The sequence below is a fragment of the Thamnophis sirtalis genome, unplaced genomic scaffold (genome assembly GCF_051295495.1).
Source record: "Thamnophis sirtalis isolate CommonGarterSnake01/CBP01778 unplaced genomic scaffold, rThaSir2_p1.2 scaffold_13, whole genome shotgun sequence".
Taxonomy (NCBI): Eukaryota; Metazoa; Chordata; class Lepidosauria; order Squamata; family Natricidae; genus Thamnophis; species Thamnophis sirtalis.
Window position 1 is genome coordinate 24914178 of NW_028261393.1, and position 20255 is coordinate 24934432.

Here is a 20255-nt window from a genome sequence, read left to right on the forward strand (position 1 = left end):
GCTGGTCACTTGGCCCCTATCAGCATCATTAGCATTCTCTCTGAGAGGAAGAAATAGGAGCCATTAGCCACTAGAGATAATAAATTCAGAGATAATAAACAAGGGAGAAGATAAGCGATTAGCGGCCTATCATTCTGTTCTGTCTATTATTAGGGTGTAATCCGTCTCCTCTCTTTGTGACTGGGAACCTCATCACCATGGAGGGCAGGCATGCCCCCTGGGCAACTTCCAATCTTGTGAAACCACTCCCAGGAAGCCAATGATGGGACTTACAGTTGAGCAACATTCTTGATTCTGGTAGCTCCCAGCTTGCTTTAGTTTCAAAGAGTTCAGAAGGTGTTTTTGAAGTCTTTGCGGACCCATTTTTTAAGTCCCCAGTTGATCTCAATGAATGACTCATTCACAATCTATCAATCCTCCCTCCCTTCTCTAGATAGCAGATGTGGGTATAAAGTTTGGAAACACCTTATATCTATATCTCTGAATTCCCAAAGAAAGCCACACAAGATTATTTTGTTGCAGTGAGTGCAATATTGGGAGAAAAGGGCTCCCTAATCTGTGCCAGCTAAAACAGAAATCAACTATGATTATACTTCATATAATATATGGAAAGCAAGGACGGGAAGATCAGAGATGAATGCCACCTCTAAAATTATATCCATGGGGCAGTATATCAATTCTGAGATTCAAAACATTTTACTACCAGTTCTGGGGACGTGGCTTGATGGGCGTGAACAAATGAAAACACGGGGGAAATGTGCAAAAAATAGAAGAGCAAAGGAAGAGATGGACCTCTCAATCAAATGAAGCATATCTTTTTGCCAAGAATGCCTAGTGCATTCTGAGCACCATACAGCATTAAATAAATTGGAAGGACCAAAAGAAATCTGCAATTTCAGAGTATATGCATGTTAGCAATATATAAATTCAGTTGTAGTCAGTGGTTGGATTCAAGAAATTTTACTACCGGTTCTGTGGGCATGACTTGTTGGGCATAGCATGGCTTGGTGGGTGTGGCTGGGAAAGGATGCTGTAAAATCTCCATTCCCTCCCCATTCCTGGGGGAAAGATAAAATCTCCATTTCCTCCCAATCAGCTGGGACTCGGGAGACAGAGAATAGATGGGGGCGGGGCCAGTCAGAGGTGAAATTTACCCGTTCTTCGAACTCAAAATTTCCACTACCAGTTCTACATAACTGGTCAGAACCTGTTGAATACCACCTCTGCAGCATATGCATTAAAATCCTGCAGCTATTGACACCCCACCCCCAAAAATGAATTTAGAGTAAAATCCCTTTCTTTATTTCTCATCTTTATCTCTTTCCAATGTCTTTCATCCACAATTCATCCCTTTTAAATGAGTACATTCATCTGCACTTAAATTTTTTAAAAAGAACAGTGGAACTAAAATCCAGTTTACATATTCATCAAACAGTCTGTCTCAAGTCAGCCCTTAACGCAATTAGTAAAGACTGAATTCTTCAAGCATCCTTAGGAGGTTTAGGGAATAATTCAAGACAGAATATCGGCCTAAATAGAAGAGTTCTCCAAGGGTAGATATTGGTCACACCATCAGTCTGCTAATTAATATGACTAATGACTTCCAGAGAAATGTTACAGCTCAAGGGAAGATACCAGCCTTATATTTATCAGGATGTGGAAGGTCCAGATTTTGCACATTTAAAGTACAAGGTAGTTTAGTTTAAGTGCTCCGCCTCCCTTTCCTTCTCTTAAAGCAATTAAAGGAGCAAATGTCTTTTTAATTTAATTTCTTCAGCACAATCTGTTTTCCCTGTATCGTAGGCATTTCATCTGGCCACCATGGAAAACTGATACAATAAGGCCATTTTGCTGTAATTAGGGTAACAAAACTGTTGTACAAGTAAGCTTATATAGTTGTCATCTTAGGCATGGACGCTACCAAAATAATTTATCTCAAGTGGACATCACTTCGGCATGGACATAAAAATGCAGGATGTTTTGAGAAAAACAAGGGTTTAATTGGAATCTTCCAATTAGCTAAATGTAGAGTCTTGTGCAAGATGTTTGAAAGAAGTGCTTTACAGTATGCAGGAGCACAAAGCTTTGGAAAAATAGAAGATAATAATAAAAAATGACAGGAGGAGACAGGTTGACAATATCACTGATGACATATCCATGATCTTACAAGACACAAAGGAACAGTTATTGGCAGACAGTCCTGCTAAAATGATGCCATTGAGCCCCAAAGAATCAGAGGTGACTGAATTACTGAATGCCAACTGTCTGAGATCTAAGGAATCTCCTGAACTTCATTGTTAACCAAGTTGTGGCATTTTGACAGGCAGTCGTGGCCTTTTCAGCATTTAGAATGAGTAAATAACCTACCAGACAGTCAGCAGAGTTCAAAAGATCTGAAAGTACTGGTGTGTCCACTTCTACTTTCTCTTCCCAGTATTCCCCTATGGAAGGAACACTGCATCAAAAAGGATTTAGAGAACTCAACAGATCTCCTGCAGAAAAGACCATTAAAGCAATATAGACACCATCGCCATAGGAAGTCTATAAGGATGAGTAAAAAAAAAATGAACATGATGGTGATGACTATAATCAAAGATTTGGCCTTCTTTTTCACGCATCATGTGGGAGAACATGTAAAATGGGAGGAGAACTCCATTTATGTGGTGGAGACTTCCATCATCATATTTTTGACTTATTCCTGGCTTAGACCCCCTGGGCCAGCTTTTGATGAAACATAGATCTTACACAATACATTGATGTGAGTTTGGACATTTCTGCTGAGTAGTATGAGAGAAAATCAGTGGAAAGTAGTTTTAGAGAAGATTATTGCAGAAAATAAGTGCTTGGAACAGAGTAGGAAACTTTGTTGTATTCCCAGATGAAGATTTCCAGAACAAGGAGGTATAGGTCATTCTCTGTGTTCAACCACAGCTGGGACCAGAATGTCCGCCTAAGCAAGGCAGTTATTAAGTGAGTGATGCCTGATTTTATAACTTTTTTTGTCATGGATGTTAAGCAAATTACTGCAATTGTTAAGTTAGGGCAGTGCTTCTCCACCTTGGCAACTTTAAGATTATGGACTTCAACTCCCAGAATTCCCTAGCCAGCCAGATCCAATCCCACTCAACTTCTTTCAAGAACAGCCAAAGTTCTTTAGCACCTCTCATTGGTTGGGTCTTTGCTTTAAAGCAGTGCTTCTCAACCTCACCAGGTTTACGTTGTGTGGATTTCAACTTTCCAGAGGCTAGTGGAGGAATTCTGGAAGTTGAAATCCACACATCTTAAAACCTGCAAAGGTTGAGAAACACAGCCGTAAGCAATGCTTCTTTCTCAACCATGCCAACTTTAAGATGTGTGGACTTCAACTCCCAGAATTCCCCAGGCAGCTATACCCTCCATCCAGGGATGGATACATGATAATAAGAACACACTATTTTCAACAAGCAGTAATTTCAACCTATTAGGTAAAGGTAAAGGTTCCCATCGCACATACTGTATGTGCTAGTCATTTTCAACTCTAAGGGGTGGTGCTCATCTCCTTCAAAGCTGAAGAGCCACCACTGTTAGAAGACATCTCCATGGTCATGAGGCTGACATGACTAAATGCTGAAGGTGCATGGAATGCTATTACCTTCCCACCCAAGATGGTTCTTATTTTTCTACTTGAATTTTTACATGCTTTCGAACTGCTAGGTTGGCAGAAGCTGGGACAACTAAAGGGAGCTCACTCCGTTATGCGGCACTAGGGATTTGAATTGTCGAACTGCCAACCTTTCTGATCCACTTTCGCCACTGAGCCACTTTCAACCTATTAGGACTAATCAAACAGCCGAGGACACATAGGGAGAACATGCTTCCCCACTAAAACTCATATTCCTGAAGATTTCCTTTTGGGGAGACCAGTTCACTCTTCAAGAATAAGCTTCTCACTCATTTGAATGCTTGTGCCATATCAAAGTCTGCCTTGAGCTTTCTCATTTTTCCCCCATTACAAAAGAACATTCTATTCTATCATTATTTTCCTATGATTTTCAGAATGCTTGAGAATGCCCTAAGTTTTATTACTAGACCTTGGAACTACATTTTGCACAGGATGCTTCTGCTAATGTTATGAAATGAGAGACATGACATTGAGAGAGATCTCTTGGCTGCTTTGTCATCACTGCAACAATGCTAAAACCCACTTCTCTTTCAAGCTACTATAATACAGTTTAGAAATGAGTTGAGGTCTCCCAGAATGGTTTTATACACAGTATTCTTTGTTTCAGTTCCTCATTTTTGACAGTGTAAAACTGAAGACACCCATTGCCTGAGGTCACAAATTCATTAGACGATCCTGTGTATAGCCCGCAAGACAGTTTCAGCCGTTAGCCCCATATTAGTCAAAAAGAGCAGTCAACAGGCAATTCCCATTTCTGTCTAATTGGCTCAGGAAGGAAGGATGAATGGAAGTAGCTGATAATCGCATATTGTTAAAAGGCATTTCGTGTGTGACAATATCACTGTGAAGTGGAATACAAAAGATGTTATTTCTCCATTTTGGGCATTTCTAGTTAAAAGTATCTACTACCATGAGTGAATTCATTTTTAGAGAAATGGGGCGTGTAGGAAATTGTTAATCTTTAGAAGTGCTGTCACTGTTGCATGTTCTCAGTTTACCTGTAATTCGTGGGGTATCTGTTCTTAAATTATATTTGAGTTCTTGGGTATTCTTTTTCAGACCATCTCTTTCACAGTCTTCTCATGGACTTAACTTGGAGCTCATTGACAGAATATTAAAGCACAAAAAGCATGTTGTTTTGCAAATGCTTTTCATGTGTAGCAGTCCTTTCTTTTCTTACTAAGTACATATTTCACGCCTTCTGGTCAAGTTTTTTTAAGCATTCTGAAAAGGTATTAGGATGGTGAAGACTTAGATTTGGTTAAAGAAAATTAGAAAAAAACCTCAGTTCAGATAACAGTCTTTGTGGAAGCAGATGAAGAAATATTGCTTTTCAAGTAACAGACTTCTGAACCATGTCAGATATGTTGCCCATAACACCTCACTAACAATATAGCATAGATAAGTGCATCAATGTATGGCAAATCTAGAAAGCATATTAAAAAGCAGATACATCATCAGTCAAGGCTATGGTTTTCCCAGTTGCAATGGATGGTTGTGAAGTTTTGACCATAAGAAAGGCTGAGCGCGCAAGATTTAAGGCCTTTGAACTATGATCTTGGAGAAGACTCCTGCAAGTCCCTTGGACTGCAAGGCGATCAAACTAGTCAGTCTTAGAGGAGATCAACCCTGACTGCTCTTTAGAAGGCCAGATCATGAAAATGAAACTCAAGTTCTTTGGCCACCTAATAAGAAGGAAGGACTTCCTGGAGAAGAGCCTCATGCTGAGAACGACTGAGGGGAAAAGAAGAAGGGGATAGCAGAGAATGAGGTGGCTGGATGGAGTCACCAAAGCAGTAGGCATGAGCTTAAATGGACTCGGGGGGGGGGGGGGTAGAGGACAGGAAGGCCTGGAGGAACGTTGTCCATGGGGTTGCAATGGGTCAGATATGACTTTGCAACTAACAACAGCAAGTGCATCAGGGAAGAATCTGATCATTTGTTCACTATGAAAAAAAAATAGGGATCTGCATTGTTTCAGATCTAATGATCTGACAAATATGAAGGCTGTTTGCTACTCTTCAAAGCAGTTGCCTCTTTAACCAGATTCACAGGGCAGTTGTGGAGGGTAGCCAAGTAATCCAAGAAAAGATGTGGCACAGAGGTGTGACCCCAAGATCTGTGGACTTCAACACCCAGAATTGGCTGTGGAATTCTAGGGGTTGTAGTTCACAAGTCTTAAAAGCTGCCAAGATTGGACAGCCCTAATGTAGCAGGTTGAAAGTATTGCAGATGGATCACATCCCCACATATTCTAAAGCAATTTTTTAGAATCAAACCCAAAGCAGCACACAAACCCTAATATATATCCCTGTTATTAATCATTGGTCTACTTGCTTAGAAGAGAACAAGTTTTATTTGCAAACCTAAAGAATCAGCCTGCCAAATCTTGGTCACATGTATGCAGAGGTCAATATTCATTTTGCACCGTCAATTGCAGCTCTCACCCTTCATTCAAATCTACCCTCTGACCGTAAAACTTTGTCCCCACCTCTGCTATATCATCTATTTTTTTAATATGGACATTATGGCTCTCCCACTAACTGTAACTGAGGTTAAACAAAGCGTGACTTGGTGCAACGTGTGGATCCAATCACAAGTGCCAGCAGGACCCACCAAAATATACTTTTGATCCACAGGATGCTCAAATACCAAGAATGCAACTAGCACAGCTCCATCTGTGTGTATAAATAAATTCAGCACTCATGTGGTTACAATGTGAAATCTCTTGTGTGGAGATTGCACAGATTTGTTGCAGTTTAAAACAAATTAAACTGAATTGGAAGGCTCCTGTTGGGCAAGAGAAGAATTCTTGGCTCTGTTTCCAAACGGCTTTTGCTGTTAAGAGTGCTCTTTTTTCCTCTTGATTATGTGTGCTAAAATGATAAAGTAGGGACCTCTGTCTGTATCCTCCATTAAAACATACATACATACAGTATATATACATATATACATGTACCCAAAACTTTGCAAGTAAATTTTTTACTAAAACACACAATATTCTAAAATTTTAAAAAGGAATAATTGGTTTAATTAATTAGTAGCATGAAATTAAATTTCATTTCTATCTTGCCTGCTTCTTTGTCATGCATCCCCCTTCCCTCTTTTTAGAAGCAATACAATTGTGGCAATATAGAAAGTGGATGGAGCGAGAGGGAGAGAGCGAGAATGAATGAATGAATGAATGAATGAATGAATGAATGAATGAATGAATATAATACAACTTTAGTTCTGTTTGAATTGAAAACTTGGTGTTCCTTTCTTTCAGTGGTCTCCTGTGGCCATCCTGGATCCCCACCCTATGCCCAGATCTTGGGTGATGTCCACAGCGTAGGGGCGGTAGTGCGCTACAAATGCCAGGAAGGCAGGAATTTGATTGGCAATTCCACCCGTACGTGCCAGCTTGATGGGCGTTGGAGTGGCTCTCTACCTCATTGCTCAGGTAAGAAAACTTAGTGGCAAACAAGGTAGCTACCATGGGTTTGTTTTATTCCCATCTCTTTAAGTAGCATCACTCAATAAGGTTGCATAAAACAATCTGGATTTCAAGGAAAGCATGCTTTGGAAGAGAACTAGGTCCACTTGTGGCAACTTCAGGGAAGACCTTCAATAACTTGTGTCTTTTCCTGATCTCTGTCAGATTTCATACAAGGTACAGTTATAAATGTCAGCTTTCAAGTGACACATTCAAGAAAAAACAGCTGAAGTCCATATTTTAATTAACTAAAAGTTTCTGGCAGGCAGTCTTACAAATTAGAGGGCAGAAGATTTCACTATAGGACTGATTTATAATTTATGCAAGACGTATATTTTCAGTATATGCACAGCACACGACATGGTTTAGGACAGTGATGCCCAACCTTTTTCTTATGGCGTGGCAAAATTATGTGTGTGCGTGCTATCACATGCACACGTGTGCCCACTATCACATGCACACGTGTGCCCACACCAATTCACCTACTTGCATATGTGCGCACATCAAAATGGATCATTTCTAAATTTCCGGTTGGTCCCTTGGGGCTGTTTTTCTCCCTCCCCAGCCTCCGGAGGCTTTCCTGAAGCCTGGGAAGGATAAAAAACAGCCCCAACGGACCAATTGGAAGTTTGGAAATGATCCATTTCCAGCTTCCAGAGAGTCTCTGGAGGACCAGGGGAGGCCTTTTTTCGCCCTCCCCAGGCTTCAGGAAAGCCTCTGGAGGCTGGGGAGGGCAAAAACAGCCCCCCAGATGGCTGAAAATCAGCTGGCCAGCATGCACATGCACATCAAAGTGGAAAAAACTGGCGTGCCAGCAAATATGGCTCCACTCTCCACCTGTGGCATGCATGCCATAGGTTCACCATCACAGGTTTAGGAGAAAACAGAGTGTAGTAGAAATTGCTGGATTATGTCTGTTACCTTTTTTAAAGGAGAGTCTCCATCTATTTTAAGCTTTTCCAATGAATCAGATGACACTTATTAACCCTCAATCAGCACAGCCATGTTAACAGTTGGGTTGGAAAATTGGAGAAGACTTGTGGAGACAGACACTTGTCCTTCAAAAGTTATCGTGTCTACCATGTGGATATCCCCAGTATGTGCATCAAACAACAAGGAAGTTTTCTTAGTCTGATCCAGCAAGTCTTTTGTTAGCATCTCCTATTTGATACATGGCACAGTCTTGAAGAGCTTAAAGCTGTTGGAATAATGTGACTAGAATTCATAATTTTTTCAGGAGACCCTCAATTAGAATCAAGTCAAGCGGTTACCTGCATCAATATCTAATCCATTTTTTTATGCTGCTTGCGGGGGGGAAACAGTGCCTAAAGAATTGGCAGAACCCATTTTTACTTTCTCCTCATATTCAATGTTCAGTGACATTTTATCTCAGAGGCTAGTCACCTTCTCTCCAAAACCATGCAACCGCTATGGAGAGTGTGGTGTGTTGAACACCTTCTAAAGATACCTAAATTCAGGAATAGGTGTACCTACAAAACATAAAAGAATCCCAATTCTGATTCTGTGTGTTCTCTGCCCTGACATGACCCCTTTTCTGATCTGTCCCAACTCTTGTCTCTTACCTGAATTCTTTGGAGAGCAAAATTAGCTTTTGCAGTTTCATGACGTGCACCAAGAATGAAACAGTAGATTTGCCAGATACTCTGTTCACTTTGGACTGCAGTTAAGGATCTTGAAATTGAAAGGTTTTCTACCATTAAATAAGTAAATAATTATGCATGTGATTTAAGCTGTGAGAAGGTTGAGATCTAGTTAAGCTTGCACCATTTTTGATGCCAGTACTTACCCATTAAAAACTTGGATGTGCCCCACATTATATCCTAGAAAACTTACCAGAGTTATTTTCTATTGTGTCATGAACCAAGATTGGCATTATTGGGCCTCAACGCAACAAGCTTGTCCCTCATACACTTTTACCAATTGGAAGCACAGAGGATGAGAAGGAAAATGGGGAGAATCTCGAAAGAAGTGTCTCTTCAGTATTGTCACAAGAGATGACCACAGACTCTAGCAGAGCTGTTCAAAGCAGCACCAGTCACCAATCTCTGGCAGTTTCATGGGCTGCCACTGAAGGAGACTACATTGAAAATCCACAGTAATACATGCTAGTATGAGAGATACAATGCCCATGTATTAAATCTCTTGGCAGCTTTCTAATTAGCTTTTGATTTTGTCCATTACTTATGCCTGAGAAAATATGGCCAGTTTAAAACTATTAAATGTCACAGTGCTGCCCAAAATAATAAATGAACCATCCTCATGATGAGGACAAATACTATAAACACTTGTTTGGTTTGTACCAGTTTAATTGCTATACGTATTCAGCCAAAAAAATGCTAGGAATGTAAACTAACTTTAAATATTTGTAATTTGAAGGCATTTCTACTCATATACAAATTATTTATGACTAATAAAGCAATTTAAACTGGGGAAAAATCTTGAATGTACAATTCCTCCTCTGTTTATAAAAAAAACCTTTTCATAAAGAATTTTTTTTTAAAAAAAGTTCTCACTATATATCTAGCCAGAAAAATGATTTGCAAAGTTGGTTTGGAGGGGGAAAATGTGGCCCATTGCTGGCGCTTTACATAGAGAAGCTCAATTCCATACATGTCCAAAAAAAGATTTAAAAAAAACATTGTGTCTCTCACACAAGCAATGCACCAGACTTGTTTTGGAGAGCTGCATTTAAAAAAAAAAACTGTGATTGGTGGAAAGAGGCAAGAACAGATGGTCACCACATGAGTAAAGGAGCAGGCACCATTCCAGCTGTCAAATCACTCCTTCAAAATGGCTTCCTTGCACGCACACACTTTCCTTTTGACAGTAGAGGAAATGACTTGCTGGCTCATTGGAGCGCCGTTTCTCTGCTCCTGACAAAGCCGGCACCTCTGTTTCTGCAAAGCTAACAGGTGGCCTTGAAGCACCTTGTAATTTCCAATTTGAAAAAGACCAGAATTGGCAAGCCAAACCAAAGGAAAAAAGATGTAAACAGGGTTAGCAGTTGCTGTGTACATCTGCTTGGAATTGTCCCAAGGGTTACTCAAGAGATTGCTTTAGATAGATTTGTTGCTTGAACCATTGATGCCCTATTTCTATAGTGCCATATTTTCCACAAAAGGGCAGAAACGGAGATGGAGAAAGGTCCACAGTCCAGTAGTGGGATTCAAATAATTTAACGACCAGTTCTCTGCCCTAATTATTTCTTCCAACAACCAGTTCCCCAAACTGCTCAGAAACTTAAAAACCAGTTTTCCCGAAGTGGTGTGAACCGGCTGAATCCCACCACTGCCACATTCTGAATAAAGGACTCAGTATAGAATGTCATCAGAACTTGGACCAGGAGTAACCCAAAAGGTAACAGATGAGTTGACCAAAGGAAAATGTTGGCAATGAAGAAGCTCATGCCCACATACTGATCAGAGGTGAGTTGCTGCTGGTTCGGCCTGGATTGAACAAACCGGTAGTAGTGGCAGCGGGAGGCTTCACCCACCCGCATGCGCAGAAGCATCGCTCGTGTGCGCAGAAACATACCCAGTAGTAAAAAAATTAGCAACCCACCTCTTATTCTGATACTTTCTATATGTGCTGGGACCAAGGGGTAAGAGTCATGAGAGCTGCAGCGCATCAGGGAATGTTGAACTGCTCTCTTGTTATTTGTTTTATTTTATTCCTTAGATTGTTATTTATTTGTTTGCTTATTTGTTTGTTTTGCTCCAAGATCCGTTGGTGGCTTCAGTATTTTTCTACATTTACATCCTTGCTTTTAATTCCTTTTTAAAAAAAAAATGCTGCTTAATATTTTTAAATTGCTGCCTAGATTTGTTATCAGTGATGGAATGCAAAAGTATTAAATAGACAATGAGCATCCTTAGGTTCCAAATTTATATATATATATATAAATTTATCTTGGCAATGTTTCAGTAAGGTCTCACTTGCCATCCTCAGGCTGGGTTTTGGGCTTAAACCCGAATACAACAAGACCAGCATACCTACACCCGTGAAAATATATATATATATATATATTTGTTTTCGTAGATTTTCACGGGTGTAGGTATGCTGGTCTTGTTGTATTCGGGTTTAAGCCCAAAACCCAGCCTGAGGATGGCAAGTGAGACCTTACTGAAACATTGCCAAGATAAATTTATATATATATATAAATTTGGAACCTAAGGATGCTCATTGTCTATTTAATACTTTTGCATTCCATCACTGATAACAAATCTAGGCAGCAATTTAAAAATATTAAGCAGCATATATATACACACACACATACATACATACATACATACACACACACATACATACATACATACATACATACAGTATATGTATATGTATGTGTGTGTATGTGTGTGTGTATATATATATATACACACACACATACATATACATATATATATACATACATACATACATACATACACACACACACACATATATACAAGTGTATATATTCAGTAAATCCAGCTTCCCCTTTGACTTGATATGTTGGAAGCCCCCCCCCTCCCGCCAAGGAAGTAGCAAATGGGGAATCCGGGACACTGTAACTGCCATAAACACATGCCAGTTGCTGAGTAGCCAAATTTTGATCGTGTGACTATTGGGATGCTGCAACCATTGCAAAGACTGCTCGCAAGTCACATTTTCATTATTGTTATAAATCGAGGACTACCTATATTTTATGTTACACTAAAGAATATGCAAATGCCTGCTTGAGCAATCACTCCCCAGAAATGTAAAGCCTCTCTATTTTTATTTATTTATTTATTTAAAAAAACTTATTTTAAACATGTAAACACATTGACAAAAACAAACACAAAACTTACAAACAGCACTGGAACTCTACATTCCTTTTTACAACAGATCTATCGGTACATCTTTACAAGTATTGTTTCCCCCTCTGTACATTCTAAATTTTACCCTTATGGTCTTTTTATTGCTTACTCCTTTGCTTAACAGTCTGTGTTTGGTCTTTTGTATTAGACAGTCATTGTTACCTGTCTTCTATTATATGTCTTTTTTCTACTTTTATAAATCCTACTTTTCCTACTTTCTTATCTCTGTTTTCTAATTCTTCTATGATACAAACTGCATTTCCAGAATTCTTATTTCCTATGCCTATTATCTAACCATTTATACCATTTTTCCCAAACTAGATAGTACTCCGATTCCTCCTTTCCTTAAATTTCCTTGGACAATTTATCCACCTCTGCACATTCTAAGATCTTCCTCTATTTTTAAAGGCTATTTGGTTATTGTCAGGCCCCAGATGAGCCCATTTCCTGATGTGGGTGCCTTGACTGCTGTGCTCCTCCCTGTTCTTCCAACATCTGGAAACCCATTTTCTTTCTTCTCAATTCCCAAAATGGTCTTTTGCTGGTTTCCTTTACTCCAGTTCTTGTGGGTCTCTGTCAGTTTTTCCATCCAAGCGAATGGCAAACTGCACTCTCGGTCAATGGGTAGAGGAGAGATGAGGGTAGCGTTGCTTGCTCCAGTGACAGAACTTTTGCTTTCCTTTGGCAGGAAGCATCCGGGGACTTTGTGGTGACCCAGGAATCCCTTCCCATGGTATCCGGCATGGTGAAAACGAATTAAGTGTGAACAGCACGGTCTGGTTTAGCTGTGAGCCGGGTTACACACTCCGGGGCTCACTGCAGAGAATGTGTCAAGCCAACGGATCATGGAGTGGCACTCAGCCAGAATGCGAAGGTGGGTCTGGTCAGTAGCTCAGCCTGCAAGGACCTATATTTTACTTTATTTATTTTGTCAAGCATGAATAAAATAATATATTATGTATAAACATGATTATGAATACAGGAAATGAATATGAATAAGTGGGGACAATAGGATAGGGATGGTAGGCACGCTTATGCACACTCCTTACAGACCTCTTAGGAATGGAGCAAGTTCAACAGTAGAAAGTCTTAGGTTAAAGTTATGGGGGTTTGGGGAAGAAATCAGAGTCAGGTAGAGCATTCCAGGCATTGACCACTCTGTTGCTGAAGTCGTATTTTCTGCAATCGAGTTAAGAGCGGTTTACCTTAAGTTCATATCTATTGTGTGCACATGTATTGTTGCGGATGAAGCTGAAGTAGTCATATATATGGGGCAAGTCATATGATTTGGGATGTTTTATGGTTTCTGCGTTCTTTTTTTTTTTTTTGCCATTTCACCAATATATGTCCGTTGTTTCACACATTTGTTTATTTATTGTTTGGATTTATGTGGCTGCCATCTCTCAGCAGCAACTCTGGCAAACATTTACAAACCATACCAAAAGAGTATATTCTTTGTTTTCTTAATCTTTAATGCCAATATTTACACTGTTTACATAGAAGCTGGAAGAATGGGTCCATATATGGTGAATTAACGGTAACAATAGTATATAGTGAAATTATAATTCAGAGAGTTCTAGTTCTCCAACCACCTCACCTTCATCAGCCTGGACTTCCCAGAAGTGTTGGGCACAATATGTGTGATTCATAACCTGGCATTGTAAGAACTAGCATACACTCTTTCTCTTTCTTAGTCCTCCTCCTTCTTCTCTTCCTCCTCCTCCTCCTCCTCCTCCTCCTCCTCCTCCTCCTCCTCCTCCTCCTCCTCCTCCTCCTCCTCCTCCTCCTCCTCCTCCCATGTTTAGATCAATCTTCAAATTGGTAGAATGGAGCCACCTTCTCTCCACATTCACAAAGCATATTATCTGCAAAGAGCCTCCACTTCAGTATATTGGTTTTACCTTTAGGCACTCCAACTCCCAACTTATTTAGCGTTCTCCAGGTAGTATAAGATCCTTCAACCAAATCCTCCTTTAATGTCATTCCTTGCCCAATGGTCTCTTTCCTCCATCTTTTAATTCAATTTTGTTCTTGTGACCCTCAAGAATATTTGTTCTTGCCATAAAGTTCTTCCTAGATCTGAGTCGGTGGGCTTGGGGCATATTTCCGCATATGCCTAGCAACTTGTGAATGTTCCAACACTGGATGTTTTTAAGAAGATGTTGGATATTCATTTGTCTGAAGTGGTGTAAGATTTCCTGCCTAAGCAGGGGGTTGGACTAGAAGATCTTCAAGGTCCGTTCCAACTCTGTTATTCTATTCTATATATACTACCACAGTATATGGCTTAGTATTTTCAAACAAGTTTTAGATTCTTTTCAGAGGCTACACTAACCAGATTGGATTCATGTAATTATGAGCCAAGGTGGAGCAGTGGTTAGAATGCAATACTGCAGGCTACTTTTGCTGACTGCTGGCTGCCTGCAATTTGGCAGTTCAAATCTCACAGGCTCAAGGTTTACTCAGCCTTCCATTCTTCCGAAGTGGGTAAAATGAGGACTGAAATTGTTGGGGGAGATTTGCTGACTCTTTACAGTAAAAGCACTGTAAAGCAGTATATATCTAAGGGCTATTGCTATTGTTATTACTATTGTTTGTTAATGGCAAGTCTATATAGTACAGCAAATTTGTCCAGAGATTTAAGTTGTTTGTACTACACCTGCTTAAATGAAAAATTTTGCTATACTCTTCAGGCAACTCACCATTTTGGTTAGCCTGAACCTCTGGGAAAGTCATAAACGAACTTGAAAGGTGAAAATGAGCATGGTTGAATACAGCTTCTTCTACAATTCTTTTTCACCTTTTGAGATTGTGCTTGTTAAAACTTTGCAGCAAAAAAAAACAACAACCCTAGCACCAGGCAAAAAAAAAAATGTTCTTATCCAATTTGAGGAATGACAACTTCAAACATCTTCCAAATGAGAAGATACCACCTAAGAAGACGTTGGAGAGAGTATTCCTCCTTTTGAAAGATTATACTTCAAGCAACAAAATTGAAGAAGTAAAAGAAATGGAAAATTCCATCCCAGTCTGTTTTATATCTTAGTCTTGCTGACTGGGAAATTCTGGGAGCTGAAGCCCACCAGTTTTAAACACCCCTGCCCTAGAGTCTCATGTCATGCTTTGGTGGCTAACAAAAATACCTCCCCTAAATGTCGATTATTAAATGCCTGTGCCCAACAACTAATCCCTAGAGTCCTCTACCTTCATTCTGGAGGTGTCACTAGGAATCATGACCAACATCCCCTAAAATCTCTCTTTTGATGGTGGTCTAAGTGACCATCATCTTTTGTGATTCCAAGCTTGTGACTGGTTGTGAACAGGGACTCATTTTAAATTTTCCAAGTTTCCCTTACCATGCTTTCATCTAAGGATGATCAGCAGAAAAGTCTGTTGTCATGGTGACATTTTTATTTTCTTTAGAAAACTACTCCATTAAGCCATCTCATGCTAGATAAAGTTACATTCAACATCCCTTAGAAGCCTAATAAACATATATATTCAGATAGCTTTTACAGGGAGAATAGAGAAAGGCACCAGGTAATCCGGTGTAATAAAGCTCAGCGGTCTTTTCAGGGGATTATTGTTACTTCTATACTTTAAATGCTTCTGTATTTAAAATCAATGCCAGGGAAGACAGGAGAAAAGAACCTAGAGAGACCCAAAGAGTATGAGCTTTTCTCTGGTTGATCAGAAGCCAAGCTTTGTAAATTTGATGGAAATATATTCTGATGCAGCCAATTAGATTAGATTAACAGACTGGGAAGGGACCTTGTAGGTCATCTAGTCCAACCCCCCCATCCAAGCAGGAGACCCTCTCTTCTTGAAAGTCTCAAGTGATGAATCTCCCGCAACTTCCAAAGGCAACTTCTGTTCCATGGGTTGATTGTTCTCACTGTCAGAAAGTTCCTCCTTATTTCTAGGTTGAATCTCTCCTTGGTCAGTTTCCATCCATTGTTCCTTGTCTGGCCTTCAGGGGCTTTGCAAAATAGCTTGAGCCCCTCCTCTCTGTGGCAGCCCTTCAAATATTGGAAGGCTGGTATCATGTCTCCCCTGGTCCTTCTCTTCCCTAGCCATGCCCAGTTCCTGCAACCGTTCTTCATATGTTTAATCTCCAGTCTCCTAATCCTCTTTGTTGCTCTTCTCTTCACTGTTTCTAGAGTCTCAACATCTTTTTATAGTGTGGTGACCAAAACTGGATGCAGTACTCTAGGTGTAATCTTACTAGGGCTTTATAGAATGGTATTAGTACCTCCCTTGATTTTGGTTGTATCCCAATGACTGAAGAGATGACATTGTCTTGATGTCTGATAGTTCCTCTGTCACTACTTCAAATATCTTCATTTGTTATTTCATTTTATTGCTGAAAAAGGGATGAGTCATGTATATCAATCCCAAAATAAATAATTTTATGAAGTTCAGAAAGAGCCAGGAACATGGATCCCAGACAAAACTTTTTAATTGCAAGATTATAAATGTAGCATGATATATGGGGAATGTTTGGTGTTAGGGACAGAAAGTCATTTACAACTTAATTGTATTCAACAAGCATTAGGATTTATATATGTTATTTAAGGGACATGGTGACTCAGTGGCTAAGATGCTGAGCTTGTTGATCAGAAAGGTCAGCTGTTCAGCAGTTTGAATCCCTAGCGCCATGTAATGGAGTGAGCTCCCGTTACTTGTCCCAACTTTTGCCAACCTAGCAGTTTGAAAGCATGTAAAAATGCAAGTAGAAAACTAGGAACCATCTTTGATGGGAAGGTAAAAGCCTTCCGTGCGCCTTCGACATTTAGTCATGCCAGCCACATGACCACAGAGATATCTTCGGACAGCACTGGCTCTTTGGCTTTGAAACGGAGATAAGCACTGCCCCCTAGAGTTGGGAATGACTAACACATATGTGCAAGGTGAACCTTTACCTTTAGGGTTTGTATCCAAAACCAAGGGACGGGAAGAAAAGATTTGGAACAAACATGCTGCAACACTAAACTCAATTATGGCATGATGCTTTTGGAAGAGAATGTAAAAAATTATGACAAGAGTAACCAATAGAGTTTTCACCTTGTAAGTGAGATGCTTCATATCTTTTCTATGCCATGAAGTTGACCAGCCCATCCCTGGTCATGGGATTGTATTCTTTCTTGCAGAAGGCAATCTCAAGGTGGTTCAGAGGAGGCTTACTATGCATATAATTTTCTTCTCCCAAAAGACTACATCACCATACTTCTCAGCATTTGCTTCCTGAGGCAATTTTCTCCTTGCATGCGCAAAGGTGGAGAACCTGAGGTCTCAAAGCTGCATGCTGTTCCTTGAAACACTGCGTGAAGCCTCCAGACTTCCTCCAAAATTGGCAGCAAATTGTATCTGTCAGTGTGGCAGATGGAGAAAATTATTACATCAAGTGAACTGAATTTTAATTAAGACTTTTTTTTATCCTGGATCCACTTACATTTTGAAATGCGGTCCTTCTAGCATACCATTCAAAAACTAAATGAGTCTCAAACTTCAATTATGCTGCATACTTTGGTTTTCTAGACCAATGTTGTAAGCAGATTTGAGTTACAAGACAGGAGGGGAAGAGACAAGAGGAAAGGGAAGGGAAGAAAGATTTCCAATGTTCCCTGCAGCTTTGCACATAACTCAATGGGGAAGCCTGTGGGAAGTCAGAAGTTGCTTTTGCTTCAGTGTTTTTTAAAAATTCATTTTACTTTATTTAAACATTTATAGAACTGCCAATCTTATATCAAAGTCTGCATGGTTCCCAATCAACAATTAGAACAATGTCAATAATAAAACAAAATAATGCATAAAGTATATTTATTAAAACCATAAACATTTAAAAAACAGCACAAAAGTTAAGATTTCACCTGCTGTCGCTCATTAAATCCTCTCATCCACGTTGGTGTATCCCAGAGCTTGGGGGTGGGGGTAAGCCAGGTCTCAAATGCTTTTGGGATGGCTGGGAGAGGAGAGGCTGAATCTCAAACGGAGGGGTGTTCCATAGGGCAGAAGGGGTTGTCATGGAAAAGGCAGACTTCCTAGATCCCATTAGGTGGCAATCTTTAGGGGAAGGAACTAGTAGCATGTCCACCCTGTATGATCTGGTAGGACAGAGACTGCATATGTACCTAGGGAGACTCAGTCCCATAAATAACCTGGCCCTGTGTCCTATTTTAAATTCTGGAACCCTAGAAAGAAATTTGTGAGTTTACAATCAACCCAACCTCCTGCAATTTAATCAATTCCTGTTTTCAGTGGTTGAAGGGCCAGAATCAGATATACTTAACAGATTAACAGAGTCGGAAGGGACCTTATAGGTCATCTAGTCCAACCCTTTGCTCATGCAGGAGACCCTACACCATTTCTGACAAATGGCAGTCCAATCTCTTCTTGAAAGTCTCAAGGGATGAAGCTCCCACAACTTCCGAAAGCAACTTCTGTTCCATGGGTTGATTGTTTTCACTGTCAGCAAGTTCCTCCTTATTTCTAGATTGAATCTCTCCTTGGTCAGTTTCCATCCATTATTCCTTGTCTGGCCTTCAGGTGATTTGAAAAACAGGTTGACCCCCTTTCTCTCTGTGGCAGCACCTCAGATATTGGAACACTGCTATCCTGTCTCCCCTGGTCCTTCTCTTCTCTAGACTAACTATGCCCAGTTCCCGTTCTTCATTTGTTTTAGTCCCCTAATCATCTTGGTTGCTCTTCTCTGCACTTTTTCTAGAGTCTCAACATAGTGTGGGGACCAAAACTGGGTGTAGTTCTCTAGGTATGATCCTACTAGAATGGTATTAATACCTCCCTTGATCTTGATTGTATCCCTCTGTTAATGCAATTTAGGATTATATTGGCTCTTTTGGCTGCTGCTGCACACTGCTGGCTCATATTTAGTTGGTTGTCCACTAAGACTCCAACATCACAGTCACTGCTATTAAGCCTGGTTTCACCCAGCTTATATGTGTACTTTTGGTTTTTCTTACCTAAGTGTAGGACTATTACTTTTCTTTACATTGTGATTTGCTCCATAGGATGAAAGTCATCCCAAAAACCTGCAGAGAACTTTCCAAGGAGCATAGTATCCATTGACTTTTTAAAAAGGCTGCTGTTTCAATCCCCAGGTTTGGAATTGTTACATAGCAAGCTCTCTGCTTCAGAGATTTGTGTACAAAGCATAACCTTTAGCTGGACTCTTTCCCCAGAGTAATCCCCAGCTGTCCACACATTTCTGTGGCTCACCTCTGCCTCAGGGACCGAGACGTCGCAGGCATATGCTTCATCCCACTCTGGTTCATTTGGCAGCAAAAACAGCAGTGTTTATTCCCCAGGGGCGGGGGCTGTTAATTTTAAGTATTTTTCCCCCCTTCGCCTTATAATCATAAAAATTTAGAGGGAATTTTTTTTCCCCCCAAAGAACCCCAATCAATATTTCAAAGGCCACAAATGGTTTGGAATGAAGCAAGCTAATTAATCGCATTTCATTAGCGCTGTGCTGTGTTAGCGTTTCCGTTTTATGCGACATAAGCTGCCTTGTAACCAGGATCCCTGTACCAGACTGAAGAGTCAGGCTTCGTTTAGCTTTAATTTCCAGCGAGATTTAAAATGAAAATTGGCATTAAAATAAAAACAAGCAAACACACACAGAGAAATTGGAGGAAAGGTTTTTTTTTCCCATCCTCCTTTTGGCACCAAACAGAGCTGGCATGAAGAGCAAAAGCACAACCCAAGAGTTTGTAAAAATAAGTTTGTGATGGGTATGAGTGAGGGTTCTCTTTCCATGATGCATCGTTACCTCTGATTGCATTTGTAAATAAGTTAGTTTTCAATAGAAGATGGTATCTGCAGCTGAGGATCTTACAACTGTGGAATCCTTGGTGCTCTCTGAGGTTGTTTGTTTTCTTGCAGACGTTTGATTACCCAACTAGATAACATCATCAGTGCTGGTCAGTGATGGGATGACTGTACAGTGTACAGAGTAGGGGAAAGTATGCAGAGTTTGCAATATGGGGTGAGTGTGAGCAAACCCGATGCTCATTATCACTGATGATGTTACTTACTTGCAAGGGTGGGATTCAGCCGGTTCGCACCAGTTTAGATGAACCAGGTGTTAATTTTGCATTCAGTTCACCGAACTGGTTGTTGCAAGGACCGGCTGGCCACACCCCTCCCTGCCTGTCCCAGGAGTCTCCACATGGCCAGGTAAGTGGAGAACTCTGATGGAGACTGGGAGTGTGAAAAACAGGCCTCCCTGAAATCTGGAAAT

The 20255-nt window shown here is 40.3% G+C and overlaps 1 protein-coding gene across 1 annotated transcript in view; it reads left to right on the top strand.

Annotated features, from left to right (window-relative positions):
• CSMD2 (CUB and Sushi multiple domains 2) overlaps positions 1-20255 on the top strand; it is a 771224-nt gene that overhangs the window by 711390 nt on the left and 39579 nt on the right. Inside the window, exons 56-57 of the mRNA XM_087728138.1 lie at positions 6930-7103; positions 12684-12869. Of these exons, the coding sequence (XP_087584264.1) occupies positions 6930-7103; positions 12684-12869 (360 nt within the window). The remainder of the gene's footprint in view (positions 1-6929; positions 7104-12683; positions 12870-20255) is intronic.